This window comes from Rousettus aegyptiacus, unplaced genomic scaffold (assembly GCF_014176215.1).
Source record: "Rousettus aegyptiacus isolate mRouAeg1 unplaced genomic scaffold, mRouAeg1.p scaffold_m13_p_1, whole genome shotgun sequence".
In the NCBI taxonomy this organism is placed as follows: domain Eukaryota; kingdom Metazoa; phylum Chordata; class Mammalia; order Chiroptera; family Pteropodidae; genus Rousettus; species Rousettus aegyptiacus.
In genome coordinates, this window is record NW_023416284.1 from 3,854,805 (window position 1) to 3,882,469 (window position 27,665).

The 27,665-nt window shown below is 64.4% G+C and overlaps 1 protein-coding gene across 12 annotated transcripts in view; it reads left to right on the forward strand.

Annotated features, from left to right (window-relative positions):
- CAMTA1 (calmodulin binding transcription activator 1) overlaps positions 1-27,665 on the forward strand; it is a 731,085-nt gene that overhangs the window by 505,511 nt on the left and 197,909 nt on the right. For all 12 annotated transcript variants that reach the window (XM_036228256.1, XM_036228241.1, XM_036228246.1 and 9 more), the window contains one exon: positions 4,184-4,255. In XM_036228256.1, coding sequence (XP_036084149.1) covers positions 4,184-4,255 — 72 coding nt within the window. The remainder of the gene's footprint in view (positions 1-4,183; positions 4,256-27,665) is intronic.

Here is a 27,665-nt window from a genome sequence, read left to right on the forward strand (position 1 = left end):
ACTCCTTAAATTATTTTTATAATTTTGGCATCTTACCTCTTGCCATTCTGGTTGTGTGTCCTTGGCTTTCCCGTCCTCGAGGTGGGTCATTTGATCCTTTTCTTTAGTCACTTTGTTTATTCCTTTGTTTATTCCATTTAATATACTTCTCATGCCAGATAATGTGTTCTTCATTTCAGACCTGTTCCCTTTTATAATTTCCATTTCTATTTTTGTGTTTTATCTTTGCTGAATTTATCTACACTTCCCAAAAGTTCATTGAGCATCTTTATAACCAGTGTTTTGAACTCTGCATCTCTTAGGTTACTTGACTCCATTATATCTGGATCTCTGTTCTGTTCTCTCATATGGTTTCTGCTTCTCTGTCTTCCCATTTTGGCTGCCTTTCCATGTCCATTTCTATGTACTAATAAGCAAAGCTCCTAAGTCTCCCGGTCTTATTAGTGTGGATTTGTGAAGTAGGTGTCCAGTGGCACAGTCCTGAGAGGGGTTCAGCTGCAGGCCAAATTTAGCCCGAGCCTCTGCCCCTCTGGGGCCACCTGTTACGATTCAGCAAGCAATTCACAGATGTTGTGCTTATAGTTGCCTCAAAAGGCCACACCAGAAACCGAGGTCAGCTGCCTCCAGTGTGAGTCTAGGCGCTGCTCAGCAAGGAGCACCTGTCTCGCTGCAAATACACCTGGATGTGGCTTATGTGGGGCCCGAGTTGGGGGAGGCGGGGTTTCAGGGAATCCTCTGGGCGGAGTGACCTCTGTTATCCAGTTTGATGCCATCACAGCTAATGCAGTACTGTGTCCGGCGCACTGGGAGCGGGGAGGGCTCAACAGGGGACAATGAATACCGCCGGCACTTCTGTACAGAGCAAGTCTCGCCTCGGCCCTCACTCCAACAACATCTCCCTGTAAGTCCCTGGTGTCCCCTGCACGCAGCCGAGTCAGCACTGGTGCTCAGAGTGAGCAGGACCATCACTGTGACAATCCGCTCACGGTGACCGTCCTTTTGAGAGGCGTCTGCCGCAGCTGCAGCCTCCGTCCCGCTCAGCTGCCCGGGGCCGGGCAGCCCCGCGTCCTCGCCCCGTCCTACCTTCTGCCATTGCAGGGTGCTGTCTTGGACCTCTCCCTAGCTGTACGGCTTGTGCATCTGGAAAAGTCCCAGGCGACTTTTCCTTGCTGCTGCTCCTCGTTTCCGTCACAACTCTGATTTGGTCGCCAGAGGGATGAACAGAGCCTCTATCTGTGCCCTAGTTTTCCTCCCCTGGGTCCTTTTCTGTGCCAGGCTATAGAGACCAGCGTCCTGGGGGTGCCATCTCTGTTCAGGAGGTCTGGGCTCCCTCCCTCCAGGATGTGACAGCCCGGGGAACACGGCGTGCTCCGGTGCACTTCTCAAGGAACCACAGGGAGGCACCCAACACCCGCAGGCTCCTTGAGTCCCTGGGACCCTGGGGGGCTCCCTCTCCTCCGTGGCGCCCTGTGGTGTGGCTGGCCCTCATCGGGGGTCTGCCCTTGGCGGTGACTCCCCCTCTCCCGCCTTCTCGTCCGAGGAGACCAGAGACATGCGGACACCAGGGTGGTTAGAGTAATGTCTAAAAATAGAGCGACTAGGTTCTGAGTGAGCCCCCAAGGGCTCCTCTAATTAAAATGCATGAGCCTTGGTGTAGAAACAGCGATTTTTCTTTTTAACATCATCCTGTTTATTGGATGGTTCCGAGCAGTTCTGGGTTGGGGAGCGTGCCCGGGAGAGGGGGGAGGGGCGGCTCAGGAAGGCAGCGGGCGGGCTTTCTTCTCATGCTCTGGCGCCGAGGGACACACAGTAGGTGCTTGGTACGTTTTCACAGATTCCTTAATACAAGGTTCCAGGATGTTGCAGCTAAACCCAGAGGAAAGGCAGTGAGTCGAGGGGGAAACAGTGTTGCAAACCAACCGCGCTCTTTTCAAGTTCAAGAAGCAACAGAGGGAAGAGAGAGACGGGTCAGGAGGGGCAGGAATTGAGAACTCTCCAGGGGAATGCGCAGTGGGAAGCAGCAGGCGTGAAGCCTTTTATTTCAGAGAAAGGACAGGAGAGACTTACTTACGTCTCCACCTATTTGGCTCATTGCATGAGAAAAAGTCACGACCCGGCCCATGAGAACGTGCAAATTCCACGGAAAGCTGATTAAAGTTGCAGGTGGGTTGCTACTCGTTGCAACCAAACACTTACAGAAAATATCCAAATGTGAATCTCCTTTGGCAGAAGGAGTGAGTTATCAAAAAAACAAACAAACAAAAAAAAAAAAACACTTTTTGAAGTATATTGAAAAGTCAGGAAAGAATATTGCTTTCTTAATAATAAATACATTCCATGGGCAAGAATTGCAAGGGAATCGTTTAAATTAATTTCCGCTTTGTTTGTGTGGTTTGTACAGGGCTTAAGTCCCAGCTGACAGCAATCTGTAAAAGTTCTAACATATTGAAAATCTGATTTTCTTGCAGCCGGAATCCCATAGTCCAAAATGATTTCTCTTTCAGCTCTGCTAATCAGACAGGCAGGGCTCAAATGGACGCCGAGCCGAAACGGTTCACACTTGGTCTTTTCGGGGGTGCAGAAAGGGTCTGATGAGAACTTTAAATGTGGAGCTGCTGGCCCTTTCTCTGCAGCGTTGATGTTGGGGTGGGGGGCCTACAGTGGGATAGGGGGGTGAGCAGACCTCACCCACCTGCCCCTTGCTCTGCTGGCCCTGCCTTCTCTTTGCACCCCACCCCTTCTGGACCGTGTGCTTTGGGAAGCCGTGGAGCTCCCGAGGGGGCGGGAGAAGAGCATCCTGGTTTGGAACTGGGGACAAGGAAAAGGCCAAAGCGCCAGAAGGCTCAGGCTCTCAGAGCTGGAGGGTGATTGGCTTGTCCTCATCAGCCGCCTCTCCCCAGCCCCGCCAGCAAGCCGGCCCCCCGGGCCGTGCAGTTCCGTGTGCACAGGCGTCGCCCCAGAGGCACAGCCTGCCGGTGCTGAGTGGGCCACCTGCCTGGGTCCATGTCGGTCCTCTGGTCTTCCCCATGCTGTTCCTGACCTTGCATTCCTACCCCCACCCTCATTCCTATGTATCCACCTTATATCCAGCTTGGCTCTGGCTGTCCTACGAAACCAAATCCATCTGTAAAAGATGCAGGTTTAGCCTCGGAACAAACAAATATATGAATAAGAAAACTGTAAATAAAAACCAGAAAGCGGGGATGTACGCAGGGACCTCCCAGGCCCTGGAGGTCAGTGGTAGGGCTGCTGCCCACCCCCCAGCCTCGGAGCTCCCTCCAGCCAGGGCGTGTGTTTGAATCTGTTCCGTGACCTGCAGCCCTCCCTGTGCACCGAGGGGGTGTTAGCCTGGGCTCTGTGCGTGAACTCCACAGAGCAGCGGTTCCCAGCCTTTGTGGCATCGGGGACACGCGCTTCTATGAGAATCTAGAATCTAATGCCCGATGATGCGAGGTAGAGCCGAGGCAGGAAAGCCAGCGCTGGGGAGCGCCGCAGATACCGACGAGGCTTTGCTCACTCGCCGCCTACTGTGTGCCCTGGCTCCTAACAGGCCACGGGCCAGTACCGGGCCACGGTCCAGGGTTAGGGGCCTCAGCCACAGAGAGTAACTCCAAGCCCCTAAAATTATGGGCCATAACGTGCATTCCCCTGGTCCCTCACTTTTCTGGGTTCCCACATGCCGCCACGGCCCCCCAAAGGGCAAGGCCCCCGGCTGCCCATCCACATTTGCCAACCGTGCCCCGCAGGCACTGTCCCAGTCCTCGCTCTCGGTCCTGGAGCCAGACACAGAGGCGCCTGCCCCTGGGCACCCCCCCCCCCGCCCCCCGTCCCGGCGCGGGCGGCGTCTGCGCCCCTCGGTGCCCCCGGCGCGGGCGGCGTCTGCGCCCCTCGGTCCCCCCGGCCTTGGCGGCGTCTGCGCCCCTCGGTGCCCCCGGCCTTGGCGGCGTCTGCGCCCCTCGGTGCCCCCTGGCGTGGGCGGTGTGCGCGCCCCTTGCCTCCCCGGCGTGGACAGCGTCTGCGCCCCTCGCCCTCCGGCGTGGACAGCGTCTGCGCCCCTCGCCCCCCCGCGCGGGCGGCGTGCGCGCCCCTCGCCTGCGCCCCTCTCCTGCTCCCCCGCCGTCGCGCCGTCTCCCCCCTTCCTTCCCTCTTTCCAACTGAACTCTCGTTTCTGCTCTCTCCCTAGTGCTTGTACGGCTGCTATGTCCACTCCTCCATCATCCCTACCTTCCACCGGAGGTGCTACTGGCTCCTTCAGGTAGGTGGCTGGGACGGGACACTTCTCCGTCTCCGGTGCCGGGACGGGTCCGCGGAGGGCGTCGCGCGGGCTGGGGCGCCCCGCCGGCTCTCCCAGGGGTGTCGGCGTGTGGCACCCAGCCAGCTGTGCGGCTGGCCTGGCGCGTCCTGGGGCGCCAGGACGGGAGCAACCCTGGCGGGGGGCCGGTAGTTTGTGCTTGTCGGGTGAGCGTGAAGCCCCACCAGGGGCTCCCAGGGGGCCTCAGTGTCCTCTGGCTGGGGACAGAGGGGCGGTGAGCACCCTGCCCCTGACCGGATGTCGCCTGAAGGCAGCACAGTTGTTTGTCCCGTGGGCGGGTCACTGGCACGTGTGGACGGTCAGCCTCTGGAGGCGTGCCTGCCGCGGGGGGGCTGGCCGAGCAGCTGCTGGGGCAGGAGCCCCCGGCTCGGGGGGAAGGGGCTCCGTGCTTGGTGCGTGGTGTCTGTCGTGTGGCCGCTGGGGAAGCTGCCCAACTGCCCTGGGTGGCCTGGCGCCCAGGGCTTGGTCAGTGGTGCTCGGGCACAGCCCCGCTGGGTCAGGCCCGGCTGATGCCAAGGCCGCCAGGCCTCCTGCCGGTGGCCGGTCGCTGGTGGTCATCTCGCGTAGCGGAATGCGGCCGTGTGAGCGGGAAGGTCCACGCAGTGCGTCCACGCAGCGCGTCCACTCAGGCCGGCTCTGAGTCCTTCTCAGAGTCCGGCCTCCGCTTGGCAGCTGCTCTTTTAGAAGCCGTCCCTGGGCCCCGGCACCAGCACCGCCCGTCCTCCGGCCCTGGCCCGTCCTGCTCTCGCAGCCACCGTCGTCCAGGGTCACCTACCCCGGGCCCAGTGGCTGGGGGAGCTCCGTGGCCGGGGGCGCGGGCGGGAGGGGCCTGGCAGATGGGGAAGCGCGCCCTCCCCTGCCGTGGCACGAGTTCAGAGAGAAGGCGGCCCACACGTGCCACGGAGCACGGAGCGGCCTCTGGTCGTGGGGAAGGCGTCCGAGGGGCCCGAGCCATCTGGGCGCGGAAGTTAAGGCTCTGCCCAGCCCCCCCCCCCACCTCCAAGCCCTTTCTGCTCTCCCGCCCCTCCCAGAAATAATTGTCCACGGTTCAGCAAGGTCATTAGTGGCTGAGGACGTGCTGAGGCGCAAAGACACCGCCTCCCCGACACCTTGCCCTGTGGCCAGTTTCCGGGGCCAGTCTCAAGCGTGGTGGCACCTGGTTTCTAACTGCTCCGCCCTGCGGCCCTGCGAAGGGACCTTCAGGGGACCTTCAGGGGATCGGGCGATGACACTTCCCGTCTGGTTAACGAGAGCGCACCCAAGGCATCTCGCCGTCCTACGAAGGGCTTTCTCTCTTCCTTGGCCGCAGAGGGCAGAGGTCTGGTGGCTCTGGAGCGTGTCGTGTTCCCAGGGTCCCCCCCTCGAGCAGCCTGGGGTCCTCGGCAGCTCCCCCCTGGGCCTCCCAAAACCGCATTCCCGTTGGGCGTGTTCCATCTTCGATTTCACACCCCTGTCGGAGCCCCTCACGCATGCTCCGTCTCTGCCCGCCGGCCCCTGCCTCCTGCCGGACATCGCCCCAGGAGCCGGCGTCCGGCCAGCCAGCCCCCCGCAGCCCCCGCTGCCTGCCCCTCAGGGGCGACCCGTGTCCTCCAGGTAGGCGGGCCCCCCCGCACCCCGCCTCCGTCTGCCTCGTCTTCCCCGTCACGCTCTCCTGCCTGTTTAATTCCTTCAAATTCACTCTCCTGGCATCAGACCCCACGGGGCGGCCAGGGGGTCTGCGCTCATTACTCCCCTAGCCGGACCCCACTCGCTCGGGTGCCCGGAGCCGGGTGCCTCTTCGATTCGGCTGCTCCTGCCCTGTTTCCAGGGCCAGGCGAGAGGTGGGAGGAGCCCCGCTCCCGTCCCAGCATGCCCTCCCTGGCCACCGTGTGCTGGACATGACCCGGGCCGGTTCCTGTGTGTCTGGGTCTGTTACTTTCCCTCTGCAGCGTCCGGGAGTGTGACTCCTGTTTCTGTGAGCAGGTGGCAAGGAGGGCGTGCCCGCAGGTGTGGGGGCTCCCCTCCTCCCTGGGTCTGGGCGGTCGGCATTGAGGGGCGAAGGCCAAGGCCGGCAGCCTGCCTCAGGCCGCACGCAGAGCCGCGCGCACGCCCCGGCTGGCCGCTCGGCGCGATGCATTGTCGTGCTGGTGCTGATCACAGCCCCAGGATAACGACGCCGTGGCCAGCTTTTGTTTCTCTGGTCTTAAATAGAAAGGGAGCCGCGAGACCCTGGGTCAGATGGGAACCGGCCCGACTGCGGCTCCGACACCAATGCCCGAGAGAAAGGTCGGGGCGGGGTGAAGGCGTCAGGACAGTGGCGGCTGAGGAAGGAGGCCGCTCAGGCTGGTCCCCTGAATAGGACACGAGGCCGGGAAAAGGGGCAGTGGCCGCGGCCCAGGGCGAGCAGGCTGGCTGGGACAGGGAGGGAGGACCTTCCGGAAAGGAAGGGGCTTGCAGGAAGAAGGAGAAGGGGGACTTCTGGTAAAAGGAGACGTGCTTCGCGGAGCAGCCCGAGGCTCCACCGGGGCTGCCTCAGCTCAGCGGCCACCCGCTGCCGCACAGCCCGCCGCAAACTTGCTCCCGCCTCCGAGATCCTCACGCCGATACGGCTCCTCCCGGGGCCCCTTAGCAAGCGGATTCCCGCCCGCCGGGCCTGGCCGCCTCTCCGGGAGGACCGTGGTCTCACTGAGGGAGAGGCCTGCACCCCTGTGTGTCCCCGGATGCCCAGCACAGAGCCTCGGCCAGATGACGGGGGCACCACGGTTCTGTCGCAGAAGCCAGTCACCCCAGGACAGGGGACAAGCGAGAATGTCAGACCTGGGGCACGGAGATCAGTCACACCTGCTAGAAGCAGAGGTCAGGGAGGGGAAGGACAGGAGCAGGCGGGCACGGTGCTGAGCGTGACCTGGCTTCCAGGGCAGGGCGTACGGTCTCTTTCTCTCTCATTGCTGATGAACATCTTGTTAGGATGCGGCCAGGGACGAGCGAGGAACCAGAGCCTCTGCAAGAGTGGACGACAGCCTGCGGCCCCTCTAGCCCAGAGCTGCAGAGGGCCCCGGCCACGGCTGCTGGGCGCCCGCGTGGCATCTCGAGACCCCCCTCAACCCCATCCCCGGCCATGCTGACCCCCACTGAGCTCAGGCCACTTCTCCAGCTGGGGCAGGGCCTTCGGGAGATGTGCTCTGTGACCTTGAGAAGCCCCAATGCTGGCGGGCGCACACACGTCCTCTGGTTGTCAAGTCATCGGCGCCGCCCTGGGTCCCCTGTGTCACAGTGGCAGGGCCCTTCGGCTCCGCAGAGCTCAGCCACTGCACTGTGTAGGCAGCCGCTAAGGCCCAGAGAGGACAGGCCCAGACGCAGGGTCAGCCAGCCGGTTGCCAGCGGGGATCTGGCCTCCCCACTCCTCCTTGGTCATCTCCGCAGCTGTGGGGCCCTTGAGTCTCACTGGGGGCCGGGGGAGGTGGGGCCCCTCCCGTGGGGCTGGGCTGCTGGAGGCTGAGCTGTCAGCAGTGGCCGGAAGCCTCCAGCTCCCCCTGCGGCCGCTCCCGTTGCGGATTTTCCAGTGCTTTGCCTCAGGGCCTCCCTGCCTCCTGCCGCATCCCCTTCCTGAGCCCCGCAACCCATCCCGTTGTGCCCTTCGCCCCACCCCCCGCCCATTCCCCTGAGGAGAACAGACCTCCTTCGGGCCAGACTCCCCGGCAGACTCGGCAAGGCTCGTTTCGAAACGATCCCTGCATCTAATGAGCCTTCTTTTTGCCTTTGTCCTCTAAAATGCTTAATGAATGTTTTCCGTGCTCGAGCGAAGCAGGGGGTGTCCCCGTGTGGCTGCCTTCCCGTGAGGGCCGTTCGAAGGCTGAGACCAGCTCCCTGGGCGGAGGCGGCAGGGGGCTCCTTCCCGGCCCTCCAGCAGCGCCCCTGGGCGGGGGCCCCCCGACTGGCTGCAGAGTGGCGGGCGTTTGGGCTCTGGGAGGAGCTGGGCTCTAGCTCAGTCCTGGTGGGGTGTCCCACAGCCACTCAGTCAGTGGGGGCGCCCATTGCTGCCCTGTCTCCCCAGGTGCCACTGTCACCCCTTCTTCCATGGAGGGGCTAGAGACAGATGGCTTTGAGCACCTGGTCCCCAGAGAGGGGGCAGCTGCTGGCCCTTTGCCTCCGGGCTGTCTGCTTCCTGCCCAACCCCAGCAGTGTGTGCCAGGGTGCGGCCACCCCACAGTGTGTGCAGGGGTACAGTCCCCCCGCCACAGTGTGTGCAGCCCCCCACAGTGTGTGCAGGGGCGCTGTCTCTGCTAAGCACCAGGGCATGCAGGCGGCCCAGGGGCGTGAAGGACGGTGTGTGTGTGCGTGTGTGCGTGCGTGCGTGTGTGTGTGTGGGTCCAGGCCCCCCTCCGGCCCCTGCAGGGTCCCTCTGCCTGCGAGTGTTGGGGGGGCCTCAGCCACAGGACTCACTGCGTGCTGGGGAGGGAGCGAGACCCTCGTTCCCGCGGACACAGAGCCGCAGACGCAGCCGGACTGCCCCGGGGACCAGGGACCGCAGAGGGGAGCCTGCCGGGGGGTTTCTCGTGCCAGGGGGAGGGGCTCTGACAGCAGCTGCTGGGGGGAGGGGCCCAGCGGCCGACCCAGGCCAACCCAGGGCTCTGGAGCTTCTCAGGCAGGGCCCCGGAGAAGCCACCTCTGCTCGTGTCCTGGGGACATCACAGTGACAGCTCACTTTCAGCCTCTGCACCAGACACTGGCCTTGACCCCGGGGTGTCCTAAGGAGCTGTGCTTTCCTTCAGGGGTCCCCTTCCTGCCCACTGGGGCCTCCTTGCCTCCGGGCAAGCCCTTTAGGTCCCCAGGGGCAAGGCCAGTGGGCAGGGCAGGGCTCAGGCTGTGGGGTGGCTGGCCCGTGTGCCCGGCCCGTGCATTGTCCCCCACACTGGGACTGGGCCATGTCCCAACATCACTGCCGATGGGAAATGAGGATGTGGTTCTCTCCACGGACTCAAGACCCGTCCATGGAAGGCGACCGTCCCTCCGGCTCACCAAGAAGGGTCCTCAGAGCCCTTCGCCTCCCTGAAGTGGCCCACTGGGGCACGGCCGGGGTAGCCGGAGGCCCCTGTGGGGTCCTGGAAACCAGCCCGTCGCCCAAGTGGACCCACAGGCTGTCCTGGGGGGCGCCCGCCTGGGGCACGCTCTGGTCCTCGGCTTGAGACGGCATTCGTGTTAACCCCTAAAACAGTGGGGCTGGCGGCACCTACTAGCTGTCTGTCTGACGCTGGGCATCCATCTGATCTCTCTGAGCCTCAGTCTTCTCATCAGTAAAATGGGGCTAATAATAGTGTCGGCTGCACGGGAATTAATGCAAGTGAAACGCACGTGGAATGCGGCCCGGCTCCCGCGCACGGCAGGGGCTCAGCCGAGGGGTGCGCGACGGTGTCAGAGCCCCACAAACTAGAGGCTGCATCCTGACGTCCTAAGGAAAGCGCCGTGACCCTCCCCACACACCCCTGTCCCCTCTCACCTTTCCCTGCACGCTGGGCGTGGGCTGGAGCCAACGCCCGGCCCCACGTAGCCCGGCTGGCCAGGGCGCGCTGGCCCGGGCGCCTCTCCGCCCTCCAGGCCCCTCCCCTGCCGCCGGCCGCAGAGGGAGCCGTGTCTGAGAAGAGGTGGCGTTGTCATCGTTATAAATGCCCCCCGCCCGGCCCCCACGAAGCAGTCGAATTGTCCGGGGAACGATCAGCTCTTTTGCGAACCTAGCGCCTCCACCACCATGTACCTCGCCCTTCCTGGAAAGGCAGCCCCGCCTGGCACGCTGCCCCCCAGCCCTCAGGGGTAGCCTGCAGGCGAGCTAGGTCACAGAGGGGCCGAGAAGCCTGAGCGGGGTGGCCAGGGGCGGCCAGGAGCACATGTTCACACACACTCCTCGGTCTTTAGGCTCGTCCTAAGGGTAGGGGCGTCCCCACCAGAATGAGCTGGGCTCCACCAGCAGAAGAGAAGCCTCTCTCCCTCCCTCCCTTCCTTTCTTCCTTCCGTTCGTCCGTCTTTCCGCTTTCTTTGTTTTCCCCTCTCTCTGTCATCTTTTTTCTTTAATGGAGAACATTACAGCTTCGTAGAAGGGACTTGAGGCTTCTTGCTCGGTCGTCGTCGTTATGTTTCATCAGGGTGAGGCGGGGAAAGTAAACGTCCAGGAGTCCGCTGTGTACGTGGGTCGCCGAGACCCTGAGATGCTGCTCGCCACCAGACGAGGCTTCGATGGGGCTCAGGACAAGGGGGTGTCGCCATCAGGCTGACTCTGTCCCAGAAGGGACATTTCGACCCACGTGTTTCAAGGCAAGGAAGCGAGTTGGTGTCGGCGGGGTCCCTGGCCCTGGTCTGGGCCGGGGGGGAGGGGAGGGTGCCCCGTGCCGGCCAGAGCCCCGTGCACCCGCGGGCATGAGGCCATGGAGCTAGGAGCTCAGACCGGCCCTGCTGCCGTGCCCTCAGCCACAGACATGGACGACGTGGCAGGTGCCACGTGCCGGCTGGGCCGCGGCAGAGGCTCTCCCTGACGGCGTGCGTGCGGGGAGACCACAGCCGGCAGCCCCCGGCACGCCGGGAACCCCAAGTTCAGCGTCTTCTGTTCTCACAGCTGTCCCGGGGAAGAGGTCAGGACTGAGGGAATTCACCCCGATTCTCACAGAAGGAAACACTGAGGATCTGGGGAAATAAGGGAACCCCAAAGACCAGGGCAGGCAGGGCTGGGCCCAGGCCCTTTGACCCGACAGCGCCCACAGGGCTCGGGGGCCAGGCCCGAGGGACGTGGGTGCAGCGGCGAGCAGACACGAGAGGGGGAAACGGCCCACGGGCCCTGGGTGTGCGAAGCCCGTGGGGGCCGGGCCCGGAGCCAGGAGGGACGTGAGTCCCGGGGCCCGGAGCCAGGAGGGACGTGAGTCCCGTCCGGGTGTCTTTGTCCCGCACCCTGGGCTGCCACACCCCCGCTGGTCTGGAGCGCCCTGCGGTCACCAGGGACTGGGTGGCACCGTGGAGGGAGTGCCGGGGCCCCGAGCATCTGGGGAGGACTCCTGTGCGGAGCGGCAGGCGAAGGACCCTGTGGCTTCCAAGCCATTTCCAACCCTGAACTTGTGTGTCTAGGAGATGGGTGGCTCTTGAAGCCGGTCAGTGCAGTGTGTCGGAGAAGGGGACGTAGCGTGGCCTGGGTGGCACCGGAGGACCCCTGGAGGAGGAAGGAGGGGAGCTCAGGGACGGAGGGACGGGGCGGGCTGTTCCTCCCCGGCCTTTGACATGTGGCAGGCCTGGGCCATGGTGCCCAGCAGCAGGCGGGAAAAACAGGGCTGGGGGTCCCGGCTCCTCGGGCTCGGGTCCCGCAGACCAGGGCTGTTTGAGGAGAAGCCCTCAGGCCCCCTGGAGGGAGCATGTGGGGAGCACCGCGCCCCCGCCCCCCATCTTTGGTTGGGCCTGGGAGGAGAGAGCGGGGAGACGGGGCCCCCAGAGGCTGCATGTTCACCGCTACCACGGAAGCTCCTCCAGGCCGGCGGTGATCGCGACGGCCTTTTATTCTTACGGGTTTATTATCGGTAACGGTGACACCGACACCGTCTGCGTCGGGCTGCCAGGCCGGGTGCTTCCCAGCTCCCTGCACGCCTGTGAGCGCCGCGTGGAGACGAGGCGGGGGCACTCGGGGGCCGCGCTGCTCAGCCGGGCGGCGGGACGGACCGGCGGCAGGGGCGACCCTGGCCCGGACACCGACTCCGGCCGCACGCACTCACGGTGGCGCAGGAGGGACACGCTTCCAGCGAAGGCTGGGCGGGCCGCTGGTTACGCGGGTGGGCGAGCTCGGGCAAGCAGGGCCAGGCCCACGGCGCCGCCGAGAGGTGGGTGCGGGGCACAGGCGGGGCGGGGCAGGGGAGGGGGCGCAGACATCCCTGCGGAAGGACCCTCCCTCCACCGGCAAGAGGGTCGGTGGAGAAGCGGAGGCGGGCTCGGGAGCAAGGCGACGAGGCTGGAGCCCGCTCGCAGCGCGCCTGGGCGGCTCTCTCCTGGGGCCGGGGGCAGACGGCCGGACGGGGTGACGGCCGCCGCCCCGGGGACGCGGCCGGCGCAGGACGGAGACGGAGGGTGGACCGCGGCCGCGCTCGCGCCGCCGTCTCGGTCCGGTGTGACTCTCAGGAGCGGCTCCCGCCGCGTCTCCGTTTCGTGCGCCTCGAGCGCGGTGAGGTGGCGGACGCTGAGAAGCTCGGCGTCTCCGCGCCCTCCGGCTTCCAGGGTCGTCGCCACGGCCGCGCGGCAGAGCTGGCGTCACCCCCTGCTCAGACATCTTCGCTTGACTGCGAGTTCCGGTGCCAGGGCCTGTGCCAGGCCCACCCAGAGCCTCAGGAACTACGGCCCTTCCCCAAAAGCAGCCATTTTCCTCTCTCAGGACAGTCACCGGGCCCTTCCAAGGAGATTCCTGTGTCCCTTCCTCTGGGGACAGGGCGACGTCCAGGCAGCTTCTTCGGCAGGTCGACCTTCACCTTGTAAGCGCGGCTCCCTGCGCTGCCGCGGCCCTCCGCGTGGGGCGCTGCAGGGCTCGCTGCCCCCGCCCTGTGGGCGAGGGGCCCTGAGCATGGGGGGCGGTGCAGCAGGTGGAAAGGCTCCCTCAGGCCACCTGCTGGGACCACCCGGCCTACGGCCCTTCCAGGCCCACGGGTCGGATTCAGCGCCACCTTTTCCCACCATGAGGCCCTGGCCGAGTGAATGAGCCTCTCTGAATCTTTATTTCTTTGTCTGTGAATAGGTATCAGGTACCTCTCTCTGGAGGCCACCGGGAGGGTGAACCGAGCCGAAGGCCACGAAGGTCTTCGTGTCGTGCTTGGTCACCCCCCGGACCATGGCGGCTGTGGTCACCCTTCTGCTCCGACTTCCGCTGCAGGGGATTGGAAGGGTGGGCGTAGCTGGGGAGGGGGACCCCCCCCACCCCACCGCGAGGAGGTCCCATCTGCGCCACCTTTTGGACGGCAAAATGCCGGGTCTGTCAGGTGCGACCCTGTGATGAGCCCCACTTGCTGGTTTATCCCGCAGTCTTGGCCGGTGAATGGAACCTCCACATTCTAGCCATTCCCTGGGGCCCCTCCGTGACCGGCCGCCACCTCCGTGGCCTGTCCTGCAAGCCCTCCTCTGTCCTTCGGCCCTCAGAGGACAGGCCCGCCCGGGCCAAGCTTGCAGACAGAGGGAGAAAGAGGCTGCGGCCACAGCAGCCCCTTGGAGGTGGAAATTATTAATTAGTCTCATGATCCGGAATTCGCCAGTCTCTTAATCCTTCCGTCTGCAGAGGGGTTTGCGCGTCCACGCACGGCGATTGCTCTTAATGCGAAGGCAGAACAATGGGCGAGGCGGGTTGGTTACTGTCTTTATCTATCGAGCCAAACAATTCTGGCTCCGCTTCGCAAGAACATCCTTCAAAGATGGAGAAAAGGGAAGAGCGGCTCAATTTCCCTTCTAGGTGGCTCACGGCGCGGGGCTTTTGTTTAATCATCCTTTTCGTGTAATCTTCCGCTGACATTCCGTCCTCAATGTCCTAATCTTCGGAGCAAAGGGGAAAGCGTGGTTCCGGAAGCAACAGACGAACGTTTGCCTCAAGGAAACGCTTTCTCTCTTGCCTCTGAAAGAACTCAGCGGGCCAAGAGCGACGTTGAGACGTGAGTCGCCGGAGTGCGATGGAGAGCGCGCCGGGTGTGCGCCCGTGAAGCGGGCCCGGGGCACTCGCCAGCTCGGGCGTACGCCGGGCCCCGACCCACGAGGGGCATCAGGACTGCGCTTCCCCGCTGTTAGCTCCGCGGTGGCCCTCGGGCTGCAGGCGGCCTTGGTCCTCCAAGGCCCGCACCGACGTTCAGGTCTCAGCTCGGCTGTCGGCCCGTCCTCGGTGAGGCCCGCCCGACGCCCCCTCCACTCTCTGGTGAGCGGCTGCATCCCCCAATGCTTTCTTACGAAGCGTTCGCGACGCACGGAGAAGCCGAGCCGCGGTGACAGGTGCGCTGCGCGTCCGGCCAGGTGCGCCCGTCCGCACTGCGCGGGACCGTCCTCCCCTCGCACCTCCGCCCGCGCAGCAGTGCGTCTCATCCATCGCCCACGCGTCTCGAGCTCGGTTGCAGACAGGCGCGCGCCTGCCCCCCGCCCCCCGCCCTCCACCCCCCCCCCCGCCCACGTGCGCACGCGCCGTGCGTCAGAGGTCGGTATTTCTGGACCGTTCTGTTTTTTTGCTTCGAGGCAAAACGTACCCACCGCGAAACAGTACAACGCGCCACTGTGGACGCACCGGTGGGCGAGTCTTAATCGATGCCCGCGCCCACAGAGCCCCAGCCCACACCGCCGCTCAGAATGCCGCCGTCACCCCGGAAACGTCCCCCACGCCCCTCCTGCCCATCCCTGCACCCCGAGAGGTCGCGCTGTCCTGACCCTCCCCCAAGCCTTAGTTCTTCCCGAGTTTCTAGAACCTCGTCCTCACGGAATCCTGCAGCACGTGCCGCTGGGCAAGGCCTCGTCACTCGGCACGGTCTCCTGCGACTCGCCCCCCGCTGTCCTCACCTGGACCGTGTGATGTCCCCGTCGCCGGCCCTCCCGCCCCCGCCATCAGAAGCAAACTCCGTGAGAGCAGGGACCCTCGTGTCTGCCGCCCCTGGAGCCTAGAATCGGGTGGAGCACGTGGGTCCGCGTTTGCTGGTGGGTGTGATGCCGCAAGGCGGGCTTGCTGCGGGGGCGTGGGGGGCCGGGCCACCTCCCGGCCACGCTGCCACGTCCCTCCGCACCCAGAGCCCGGGAGAGAGACGTGGGAGCGGACGAGCTCTGCCCACAGCCCGTGCTCTCCTCCTTCCCTCCCCCCTCCTCCCTCCCATGGACACAGGCCTTAGCTTGGGGAGGAGGCACCAGAGTCTCCAGATCCCCCCAAGCAAGGGGGACCCAGGGGACGTAAGGCCCGAGGAGTCTCCGTGAGGTTAGCGTAGAGGATGGAGGAGGAAATCCAGAGCGCAGGGGGCTGTCGACCCTGAATTGCTGGAAGATTTCTTCATTTAGAGACGAAGTTCACAGAAAAACGCTGTCGGCTCCAAAGACACTCGCTCGCGGGGGGCCCGCAGTGCCTCTGTGTGCTCTGCGTCTCTGCAGCTGGGAGGAGGGGGTGCGGGAGGCTCCCCGGCCCCACTCAGGCCTTGCCTGGCACTCCATGTGCAGCAAGTGTCCACTGGGCTGGAATATTGCAGATGCCGGTACTTGCTTAGGGCTTGAACGAGCCAAAAAAGGTCAAACCCAGGGCCCATCCTTCTGCCCAGGAGCAGGCCCCGAACAGGCCCCGAACAGGCCCCAAACAGGCCCCAAACAGGCCCCGCCCTCCGGGAGGTGCCGCCAGGCTCACTGAGCTAGCCCACAGGCTCAGGAGGCCCAGCGTCTGGCCCGGAAAGGGATCCTCTGCCAGCTGCGTGGCTTCGAAACAGCTACGAGGGCCAGAGGCTCGGCTGGCCTGGGCTCCACTGCTGTTTCTGTAGCCACGAGGAGCCATGTCACCTTGGGCCGAGAGCCCCAAACCTGGGGCTCCTTTTCCTCACCCCTGAAATGGCGCGGCACCGTCGCTAGGATTCTGAGAGATTCGCAGGCGTTTGCATCAGGCCTGACACAGACAGGCGCTCGGCGGGCCGTCACGCAGTCACGACCCCGGGGCTGAGCCACACAGGGCCACCACTCCCAGCCGCGCCCCCCGGAGCCCAGGGCCTGGGTCCTTCCCTCCCTGACCAGTGCCAGAGCCTCGCCCTCTGCCTCGGCCCGGCCCCCGCTCCCAGCATTCCCAGGCAGAGACGTGGGCCCGGCCTGGGTCCGTGCTCGCCGTGGGTCAGGCCTGGCCCAGCGAATGCCAGCAGTGTTCCCAGAGCGGCCCAGACTGGACCACCTCCTCTGTCGCCTCCAGGGAGCCAGGATTCGGAAGTCTCGCCCCAAGATGTCATCCTGCTCGCCCTCCAGGAAGCTCAGCCCCACCCTCTCCTGGCCCGTGCCCTGCCTGCCCTGACCTCACGCTGAACACACCTGCAGCGGTAGCGGGCGGGCTCCGTGTCACCGAGGCTCTGTCACACCACCCCTCCAGGGCGCGTCAGCACAGAGCAGGCGGCTCCAGAGCCCCGGGGGCGAGGGGGAGGGAATCCCGCTCGGCCAGCCCGGGTGACGAGCCTCAGAGCCTCACCGCTGACGGCGGCCGCCACCCTGCCCGACTCCCCGTGCTCTCTGTGTCCTGCGAGCGGCCACCTTTGGCGGCAGCTGGGGCCATGAGAAGTGTTCGCACCAGGCCCAGGAACAGCATGGACCCACCTCAGCCAAGCCCCAATGCTGACAACTTAAACGGTCCAGGCAGCTTGGGGCCGACAGCTGACAGAGCGAGGTCCGACCGCCCGGGGGTTCTGGGGCTCAGCGCTCACGCTGTCGCCCGGGTCAGCGTCGCTGGCGGCGCCCGGGCTGCTGGGCGCCTGCGCAGCTCGGGACGGCTGGGTGGAGCCGCTCCGGAGCAGCCCCTCCTGCTAGGTCAGGGCTGCTCCCTGTCCCCAGGCCAGGCCCCATGCGATTTGGGAGGTCTCCACCCCATCAGCAGCAGAGCCCGAAGGACCGAGTTAGAGGAAGAACCGGGCTCGAACCCTGCTTGCCGACAGCCAGGCCAGGCCCCGCTCCGGGACGCCCGTTTTCGTGGACTCTGTGGGTGAGCCACAGCGTTTTCACGTTCCGAGCCGGCTCCCGGCCACCCCAGTACACGGCTCCGCCCGTGGTGTCTGATCAGAGACCGTGGGCTCACGTCAGCCCAAGTTGACCTTTGTTTGATCGAAGACTATTTCGCCGCCAGACACAGACCGATGTTGGGATACAACCAGCTCGGGACGGCAGTTGCTTCCGGGGAAGAGACACACAGCCGCCCCCTCGGTTGGTGTGACCCACTGAAGACGGCCAGATTTGTGGAGGCGTTGAGAGTTTCGTCCTGCGATGCAGAGGTGTGCTGGTAAACGTTTACGACCAGCCCCCCCCCCCGGAACAAAACTCATGCCTGGTCAGTGGCGCCCGCCGTAGCCGCTTTCAGGATCTTGCTTTGCTGCCCCTCGGCTCGCAGCGTTCTCGAAAGTCTACCTAGCGGCTCCCGCCGGCGGGCACCGGCATGCCACTGGCATGCCACTGCGTTGTCTGGAAGCCCGGGCCCCCCATCCCGGGACGTCCCCAGGCCTCTCGCTCCTACCCCGAGACCAAGACTCGTGCCTGGGGACATGAAAAGCAGAGTCTCCCACTTGCGTCTCCCCTGGGACCGGTGAGCTGCCGCCGTGGAGACGTTCGAGGCTGGGTAGAGCCGTCCTTGTCATCTGAGGCCTGGCCTCCGGAGTGGTCTCTGTCCCCTCTGTGCCTGTCACTGAACTAACCTGCAGCAGCCGATGGGCTCGGCTCCCCCAGCCCGGCCAGAGCAATGCCAGCTCTGTCCCCCCTGGTCCCCTTCTCTCTGCGCCTGGCGTGACTCACGTACACCTGTCATCAGCGTCATGGCAACGCTGCCCTTGGTTTCCGTTTGATGGCTCGGCTTTGCAGAATCAGAGAGGTCTGGGTGTTTCTAGCAGACGGCAGGTGTGAGGAGGCGGGAGTCTGCGGCCCCTCCCTGGAGGGCAAGGACCCTGGCACCTGTAGCCGGTCCCACCTGAGGCTGCCGGGGGTCCTCTGGGGAGGTCAGGCCGCCCGCCCCTCACCTGGACAGCAAGGCTCAGGCTGGCGTGCGGGACACAGCGAGTGGGACAAGTTTGCCTTGGGCAGGAAAAGCCCCCACGGCGTCCTTGGAACTCTCACGGAGAGTCGCAAAGCTCGCAGAGGTGGGAGGAGGAGACTGAGGAAGCAACAGCCCCCCTCTGCTCCCTCCTGCGCCTCCTCGGAGCGCAGGAAACGGGGCCCAGAGAGGCTGCGACGGCCCAGCCTCGCGCAGCTCCTCCCCACGGCCGGGCGGGGCCTGGAGCCGAGGTGCGGGCCTCCCGCCGCCTCTTCCGCTGGACCGGCCCCCTGAGCCAGCTCCTGTCGGCTCTCGGATGTGCCCTGAAGCCCTATGCCTCCCTGGCCCAAGGCCAGGGTGGGAGCTTGTGGGTGGCCCTCGGGTACCACTGTCCCCTTTCCGAAACTCCCCCAGCTCCGTCTGCAGAGCCTCATGGGAACGCGTCTGGGGTGTGATCGAGGGCCCCGGGGTGCCTGGTGCTGGAGACGGGGCTCGCACACCGCGGACAGCAGTGCACACTGCGAGGGCTCAGGCGCCATGCCAGGTGCTGGGGACACGGGGGTAAACCCGGCAGCTTGCAGCGCAGCGGGAGGCACGGACGGCACCCACACTCCCGCGAGGGCCCAGCGGGGGGTCCTTCAGGGAGCAAAGCGTCGCCCTCCGTTTTTCGGTTTTGCGTGTTCAGTTGCCCCCCCCCCCATTCACGGTCTCGTTCTCTGTGGTTTCAGTTCCTCGTGGTCCACCGTGGCCCGAAAATGTTAAACTGAAAATTCCGGAACTGAACGGCCCATCGATTCTGCGTGGCGCGATGAAGCCCTGCACCATCCGGCCCCGTCCCCCGGGACGCGGCTCTCCCCTGGGTCCGGCGCGACCGCACGGCAGACCCCCGTGCGGCTAGTCACTCGGCGGCCGCCTCCGTCATCCGGTGCCCAGTGCTCCTGCTCGGGCAGCCCCTCGTTTTACGTAACGACGGCCCGAAGCGCAGGAGCCGTGATACCGGGATTAGGGGACGCCCGAGAGAAGCCCGAGCTTTGTACGAGGCTGCGTGTGGGCGGGGACAGCGGCATCTGTAGGATCCGCGCGGCTGAGGTTGCAGGCACCGCCGGGCCTCTCGGAACGTGTTGGGGGACTGCTGTGTCGCCTTTTGCGTGGTGAGGCCCTCTGAGGTGGGGACACACGCTCCTGAGGCCGGCGTGGCAGAGGGACACCCCGTGTCCCCCCGGTCTGGTCCTCTGCTCCCCGCGAGACAGGGCGGCTCCCATGGCCAGGGCCCGCAGCTGGCACCCCGTGACCCAGACGAGGTGGGGGCGCGTCCCTGCTCGCTCCTCCGTGCCCGCAGCCTGAGCCGGGGGGACTTCAGGCCCTGATGCCATCGGCTGGCTTCTGGGGTGGCTTTGAGCGGTTACAGGAGGTCAGCAGGTCCCAGGGAGATGCTCACGGCCAGCCCGGCCGTGCGTCTGAAGGCGAAGCCCTCCTCCGGGAGGCCGCTCTCTCCTCCGGAGGTGACCCAGGCGCTCTGGTGCACGTCACAGGGCGCGGTGCGAGTAAGTGGCTCTGCCCCCAGACCCAGAATCGGTCTGTCCTCACGGCGAGCCAGCCGCTGGGCCCCGCTGCCTGGCTTCATCCTAGCTCTTCAGACAGTTTCGAGAGCTTCTTTCCATTAAGAAGAGATGGAGCTAAAAATGAGTAGTCACCGTGTCCAGCATTGCTCCTTCGGAAAGCACAACAGTGAGCCCCTCACCGAAGCCAAAACCGGCATTCCCAGAAGCAGCACGAAGAGCCGCCCCTGCACCTGGCGAGCGGGAAACGGCACCCAGGCGAGTCCGTTTCCCGCTGGGGTCCGTGCTGCAGGGTGCTGCGGCTCCCAGGGGTCTCTTCCGGCCCAGCTGTGAGGACGAAGCCGCCGCTTCCTGAGCCAGGTCCTTGGAGCTGGGGATGGCCAACCGGGGCCCCGTGGGACACCTGAGCCCCCCTTGGGACACTATGAGCCCCCGTCCCCGGGCCCCAGGCCGAGGACGTGGCCTGAAAGCCTCTCAGCCCCTCTGGTTCCTGCAGCAAAGGCATTTCCCTCTGCAGGAGTCTCAAGCCCCCCGGGAGCGAGCGGGGGTCTCGGCCCCTCCCACCAGCGCCCGCTAGCTCGTCAGTTACTTCGAACATTTGTGTTTTCCGTTTGTTTGCAAACAATACAATGAAAACTCCCTTTCCCACCCCACCCCCCAAACAGAAAGGAGACTGTGACGCTGTTCACCTACACGTCTGAGCTCCTCCAAGCTTTGTTCGGCATTTCCATCGGCACGGCACCCCAAGACTGTCCCGTCCGCCTGCCTTGGCTTGAGGCTCCCCACGCTCGACCCGCCCCCCCCCCAATGTTCCGCCTCACAAAGGCCTCAAGGGGGAGACGTGCTTGTTCGTCTTCGGGGCTCAGGTGGGCTCCCGGGGCTCACCTGCTGCTTTCGGGAACACAAGCAGTAGAGGAAAAGGCACTTTGTGGGAACACCCGAAAATCTCCCCGACTCCCCCACGTTGGGTTGAGCGTAAAACACGAAGGGGAAGCAGTCTCTCTCTAATCTATCGGTAAGCAGTCGATCGTTTAAAATAGGATTCGGGTGTGCTTTGTCTTGGTCATTAGTTAACATATCTGGGTGGAGAGAGAGCTAAATAATTACAAGCACTCCGGTGATCTTTTTTTTTTTTTTTTCAACTGACTAAGGTTAAAATGGATAGTGTTGATCCGTTGCCCAGACAGTAGGCTTGTTAAAGGAAATGGTATTTAAAATGATTTTTGAGCCAAAGCGATTTGGCTGCTCAGAGGCGTCCTTTATCTTTTGCTTTCAAGAGGATAATAATGTTTAAAAACGAAGTTGCTCACACCACTTCCTGTCGGGAAGCGGGCTCAGTGATGGGCGGGCAGCTCCGGGCTCCGGGTTTGTTTACTTGGCCCGTGACGGAAATGCAGACGTGCGGGCCGCCTCTGCGGAAGTCTCCGCGGCACGTTGTCCACGTCGAGTTCTCACCTGGGTGTCCTGAGATCCCGAACCGGAGGCTCGGGGCACCCCAGCTGGTCCTGGGCATGGAGCCGAGTGCCGTCCAGGGCGGGATGCTCTCCACGTGGCCGAGGGGCGCCCTCCCCGCAGTGGACACGGTGGTCAGCCCAGGCGGAAAGGCGCTAAGCAGTTCCCCCTGGCAGAGCAGGGCTATGTCCCGCCGTCCTGTGGGCGTGGGGCTGGAGCCACCGACGCCCCTTTCCCTGTGAACGAGGCCGGGAGGGCAGCACCCCAGAGAGCAGGCGTGACCGCAAGGCCTCCGTGCCCTGGCGTGGGCGGGCAGGGTCCGCGCGGGTAGCGTGCTTGGGGGCTCAGAGCTGGTGCAGCCTTTTGCAGTGTTGGGATCCTGGGCTCAGGCACATGTCCGAGCGGGGGGTGGTCTCCCTGCCCGCCTCCCACTCACGGAAGCCCACGCCGGGCCCACGGCGGAGGCACACATACAGGGCCTTCTCTAACCTTCCTCCCGGTCGCTGGAACCAGCGCCTCCGTCCCCCAGGGGACAGCTGGGGCAAGTTTCACCTCTGAGCCACTTCCCGAACCAAGTCTGGCCACGGAAGGCGCTCGTGTAACGTAGGAGTGTGAGTGGAGGACATTGGGGGGGGGGGATCTGCGGTCTTGCTGTGTGTGCTCGTCCATCAGCTTTGGGGTCCCGCGGCACCTAGAGGAGGCGAGGCCCTGCTGAGGCCTCGGCAGCGACCGACAGCCCAGTGGGGACACGTGGTTTTGCTCCCCACGTTGGCGTGCCAGGCTGTGCATCACCTGTGGGCCACCGTCCCCCCTCGTAGGGAAAGCTGGAAGCCCCCCACCCACCCACCCCGCACCCCCATCGCAAGCCGAGCCGGGTAATTTAGGATGGCTGCCGCTCCCTGGGTACGTTTTAAACACACTTCCAAACTCTGTTCATTTTGCCTTTGATGGGGAGGTGGCCTTCTGGGTTTTTCTTTCAAGAGATGCAGATTTAATGGACTGTGATTTTTCTCCAGATCTGCTGTTAAAAAAAAAAAAAAAAAAAAAAAAGGCAGCATTAAAAAAGCAACTCGGAATTTCTATTTGCTCAGGGGAAAAAAAAAAAGCTGCTTGCTATTCAGGCCCTAGATTTTCCTGGGAGATTGGTGTACTTGCCTGCCAAGATGTTAGCTAAAGGAAAACACATTTGCTATAGATCAGAAATATTTATCCTTTTCTGGGCAGGCGACCCAGAGAACTTCATCTGAATGTATAGCACCTGGAAACATGAATGAATTCACTCTCCCGAGCTGCGGGCATTTGCCAGAGAGGCTGAGTCACTGGGGGAGTTAGGCAGTCCCTGTGGGGTTGGAGCCATGGGGGCAGGTGTCCAGTGAGGCTGCTGGGGTGGGGGGGACATACAGGTCAAGGGTCAAGAGGCCCAGGTCCAAGACCATAGGCAGGGGACCAGCCGGAAGGACAGAGCCCGGTGGCCTTGACCGGCCAGCTTGCTTTGTCCTGGGACAGAGGTGGTGGACCCTGCCAACTCTACACCCTCGGCGCCAGGTCGGGGGTTGAGGATGGTGGGTGGCTCAAGGCAGCCCCATCCCGCCTCTTGACAAGAGAGAGTACACCCCGGCTCCTGTCAAGCTCCCCACTGCTGCCCCCAAAAGCGCAGCCCCATGTTTCAGAACCTTCTTTCGAACTTAGCCTCTTCTTCGGTCGCTGCAGACGAGCGAGCCATGCGAGCTCATACATAATCAAAAATCTAATCATGGCCTCTGCCCAGACGGCCGGCCCGCCTCCTGGCGAGAGACGCGGGACCAGGCCTGCGCTCCCGAATCCTCGGGCTCCGTCGTGCATCGGTCGTTATTTTTGGGGTTCATTTGAGTGCTGCATTTGCATTCTGGGTTCTTTGGCGAGGGGAGGGGGGGTGATGGAAAGGGAGTGACGAATGCCTTGCGACCCCGGAGCCCCTTCCAAGGCCCTTGGCGTCTGTCTTTGACACCTGATCGTCTGTTCACAGAAGTGACCCGCACAGGCCACCGGCCAGCGTCCACCCTGCTTGAGCACAGCAGGGTCTGAGCTCACGGCTGTCAGGGCCTGGACATCCGGCCTCTTATCCCGAGAGCCGGCGAAGCCCGCTGGCACCCCAGGGTGGGAGCAGCACCCTGCACACTGTGGCTCCTTCCAGGCAAAGAGGGACCCGTGACAGAGTCTCCAGGGGCCCACGGCCGGGGGTGGCGTGTCTGTCAGGGAGGTTTGCTGACGAGGGTTCTGTTAAGAGAGGCCCGTACCCTGTCACATGGGGCCCCTGGATCTTATTCAGAGTCACTCCTTAAGCTTTTCAAGGAAAGGCTGCAGATCCCAGGCGTTTATGGGCAGGCTGCCAGTTCCCAGTATCTACTTGGGCCTTGTTTGGAAGTGGTTCCTGGTTATAATTTAATCTCGGGTGCATGAAGGGTCCTCTCCTCTCCCTCAGAACTGTGGGAGCACTTCCTCTCTCTCTCCCAGGCCAGGGCCAGCTCTCTGAGCTCCCCCCGGAGCCAGTGGGCAGCGGCCCGAGCAGAGCTGGCCGCCTGGACCCGCAGGGTCGGCTCAGAGCGACGTGGCGTCCTCCGCTCTGCTCGAGGTCGGCCTCGGACGCGTTGCTGGAGCCGCTGGGGCGGCTTCGTGCGTGCGAAGCGGCCCACCTGTGGGAAGGTACGGGGCTGTGTGTGAGCCACGGGACTCGCCGGGCGCGGCGCGGCCGGCAGACAGGACCTCTGCGTGGAGGCGTCGGCCTGCGCGGGGCCCGGGGTGTTGATTACAGGCGTGGACACGTGCGTGTCCGTGGCCCTGTGTGGCGGGCAGGGCGGGCGCGGGCTCGTTGGCACAGCGTCTGCGCGACACCGACTGACCGCCTCCGTGCAGGAATGTCCCGGTCACTGCAGCGCCGCCCTGGGGAGAGAGCGCCGGCATCTCAGTCGGGCCTCGCTCGCCTCGTACCGGCCGTGATTAAAACGCGGGCGTTGCAGAGCGGAAGGGCAGAGAGAGCCCAGCAGCCCCTGCTCCGCCCCGCCGTCCCGCTTAGAAGGCGCCTGGGAGGTCCGGCTGTCCATCCCAGGAGGCTGTGTGTGGTCTGACTCTCCCAGAGGGTCCCGCCCTGAGCACAGCCGGGGGCGGGGGCCCCTCCTGCCTCAGCCCCGCAACCCAGGGCCACTGGTGTCCGCACGGCTGGGCTGGGTGCGGGACAGGGGGGCCTCCGTCCTGGGGTCTGCAACAACACACTCTCATCCTGGGCAAAGGGCAAAGCCTGCAGAGAGAGGGCCAGGTGCCACCCTCGGGGTGCAACTATCCCAGCCCACCAAGGCCGCCGTCCTCACTGGTGAATCTGTCACCAAGACAGGCAGAGATTGAAGTGGCGGCAGCTTTGCTCAAGGTCACTCGCCTGAGGCCTCTCTGAGGGACTTGTCAGGCTGGAGCAGCAGCCGGGTCCCCACCCCCCGAACACGAAGCCCGCCCCATCAGCCCCGATGACCGGCCGCTGCTCCGACGCGGGCCACAGGCGCTGCCCTGTCCCCCAGGGGCCCGGAACTAGAAGCCAGCGCCTCCCTGCCTGTCAACGGCGGACACGGGGACCTGTCCCTGACCCCTGCACCGCTTGCTCTGCCCTCACTCACTGGGGAACCTTCTAGAGAACGGGAATGACAGACAGCCCAGCCCCGCGCGGCTGTCACAGCCCCTGGCGCACGGTTCTGTGTCCGCCAGTGACCCGCCGTGGTTCATCTGGGCACGTGCTTGGGGTGGGGCTGGACGGGTACCTCCGGGGTCATGGGGCCGCCGTTCGTACCCTGAACACCCTCGCGAACCTCATCATCTCCCTCGTTTACCTGCTGCACCTGGTCTCAAGGGCTGTATCTATCTGGGGTGACAACCGCGCGAAGCCAGAACCTGGGAGCGGATTGTAAGAGAGCCGCAAGGGCGAAAAGCAGCGGACAGCCCAAAATGCACCCCGACAAGGCACGGGGCGCTAGCCCTGGGGGAGGGGTCCGTGCTCATTCCGGAGCTTTCTATCCCCAGAGGGAGTCCATCCTGAGGTAGAAAGGGAAGATGCTAAGGCAGAGACGGACGTGAGCGGCCCACCCGCAGCGGGGGGCCTGTCGACCGGGGACGCGGGCTGGGCCCGGCCCCGTCCCAGGCGGTGCAGCAGAGGCCGCGGTGGCCTCCCCGGGTCTCGGTCACCCTGCCACCTCATGCTCCCGGAAGCCCAGCCTCGCATCCCAGGCCTCGGAGCCCGAGGCGAGAGCTGGCTCCTTCGAGCACCGAGGCTGCCGTGGCTGCCCTCCTCCCGCGGTGTGCAGTGAGCTTCAGAGAGCAGGGACAGGGACCCGATCACTTTGTCACCTTAGAGCGGAAAGTCTGGGAGATGCCACAGCCCGGCACGGATCCCACAGCGTCTGCGGACGCCTGTGAGTGTCAGGGCTTTGTGCTCGCCTGGCCAGTCCCAGCTGATAAGCGGGATCCCGAGCGGAGACCCCGGAATCCCGTAGCCCAGACCGGAGCCGTCCCCGGGAGTCCAGGTGGGGACCTCAGGGCCAGAGTCACTTCACACCGACCCCTCAGGACAGCCGGACATTACCCACCTGTGACACGGGCCATCGTTTGCCACCGACACCGTCACGTTTACCAGCCACTGCTGGAGAGCCGGGAATGGGGCAGCCAAGCGAGAAGCAGCTAAGTAAGCTGATTCTAGAACATTCTCTCAAGACCCTCCAGAGAGGACTGTCCTGGAAAGCCGCTTCGTGCCGGCCCGTCCTCAGTCCGCGGTCACCCCAGAGGCAGGTGTCAGCCTGAGAAAGGGGGAGCAGAGGCCTGGGGGTTGCCGGCTGAGGCGCGTGACAGCCTTGGGCCCGACACGTAGGGCGAGGGGGAGGCCTGGGAGCGCCGATGTGTTCCCGGACCCCGGGCCCACGCGCCCTCCCTGCTGCGGGCCTCCTCACGCCGGCACCGCAGATGCTCGTCTTCAAAGACGTCCCCCGATGGCCTCGTGCTCAGCGGGACGAGGAGACAGATCGTGCAGTGCACGCTAGGGGCTGGTGAGCGGGGAGGCCAGGTCGAGCCCATAAACACTGTGGGTGCCCCGTTACGTTTTGCATTTCAGATAAACAACAAACTTTTTGGTCTGTCTGAAACTCAGGTGGGCCGGGCAACTCGGTCTTGTCTGGCGGCCCCTGTGCTGCGGGCTTTCCTTGCCCCCCGCCCCGCCCCGTACTCCCCTTCCCCGTCTGTCTGAGCACGGTGTGCGAGTTTGGTGATTAACAGCGAATGGACGCCCCCCAGCACCCAGATTCCTCAGCCGCCCGCAGGTCCACGGGGTCCCTGTGTCCTGCGGTCTTCCCTGATCCCGTGAGGCCGCCGGCTGAGAGCGTTTGGCTCCTGCACTTGCAGCAAGCCTGTGCCCCTGGAGGCTGCAGAGGAGGCTGGGAGCAAGCCAAGGGGTCCCCCAGCTCGGCTACGACCCCAAGTCCCTGGGGAGGGCGACGCCAGCGGGGCGGCTGGTGGGCTTCTGCTCTGGGTGAGGACATCGCAGGCCGCGAGGACAGGTCCAAGATCAGCAGCCGCCTCGGCCGGGAGCCGGGAGGGTCCCCGTGATCAGGCGGAAGGCAAGGCCTGGCCCGCGGGAGCCCTCGTTCCCGGCTTCCCTCGGCCCCTGGCCAAGGGCAAGCCCACACCCGGCCTCTGTGCGAAGAAGTGGCCTCTGAGGAAGCGTGTCCTCTGCTCTGGGGAAGAGCGTTTGCAGTCAAGTCTGTGCGTGGAATTTTTATCCCTCTAACACAGCCGGGCAGGATGTAGTGCGCGAGTTCTCCAGAGGAAATGCATTCAATAAAAATTTGATGGGCTCCGGCAGCTCAGCAGAACCTCCTTACGAATTCCAAGTGTTTGTCTGGTCCCTGGCCTGCACAGGAGCCCAGCCACAGGCTGCAAATGGCCTTGTCGGCGGGGTGGGGGCAGGGACCTTGGAGCAAGGACCCGCCGCCCCAGGCCCCTGCTCTCCTGGGGAGGGGCGGCATGCTTCTCCAGGACGGGGAGCGGACAGCCTCCAGGACAGGCTCTGGGGAGCTCAGGGAATCGTAACACGGAGGGGACACTGGACCCTCGATGGGAATCCGATGTGTACGAAGATCTGAAGTCAGTCACGGAACAGAAAGAATTTACGGTGGCTGGCGGGGAAGTGTAATACATTTTCATTTATTATCTTCTGACATTTCTCGTGGCTCAGCACTCAGAAGAAGACTTTCAGGGTTGAAATGCAGCCCCCGCTCGGCCTCTGGGGCCGCTGGGCACAGATGAGCGTGGAGGGGAAGAGCCCAGCTTCCTGCGGGCCAGGGGTCGGCGCCCCCCGCCTCTCTACTCTCGACTCTTAGCCAGGCCTGGCACGGAGGGCGGGGCCAGTGACTGGCAGGAGCGGGGGGTCACCCCCCTCTGTCTGATTAGGATACCCCGGGCGCAGCCCCGATAGCCAGGAGAGCAGTTTCATCCTGGTGAAACTGCGCTGCTATTAGAAAATGTTCCCAGGCTCTGCTGCCCCCGCAGGGCCAGGCCTGGGGACCAGGAGCAGTTGCTCTCAGCCCAGCCCGGAGCACCCGCCCTCCCACCGGGGCCCCTGCTGCAGAAACCGCAGAGG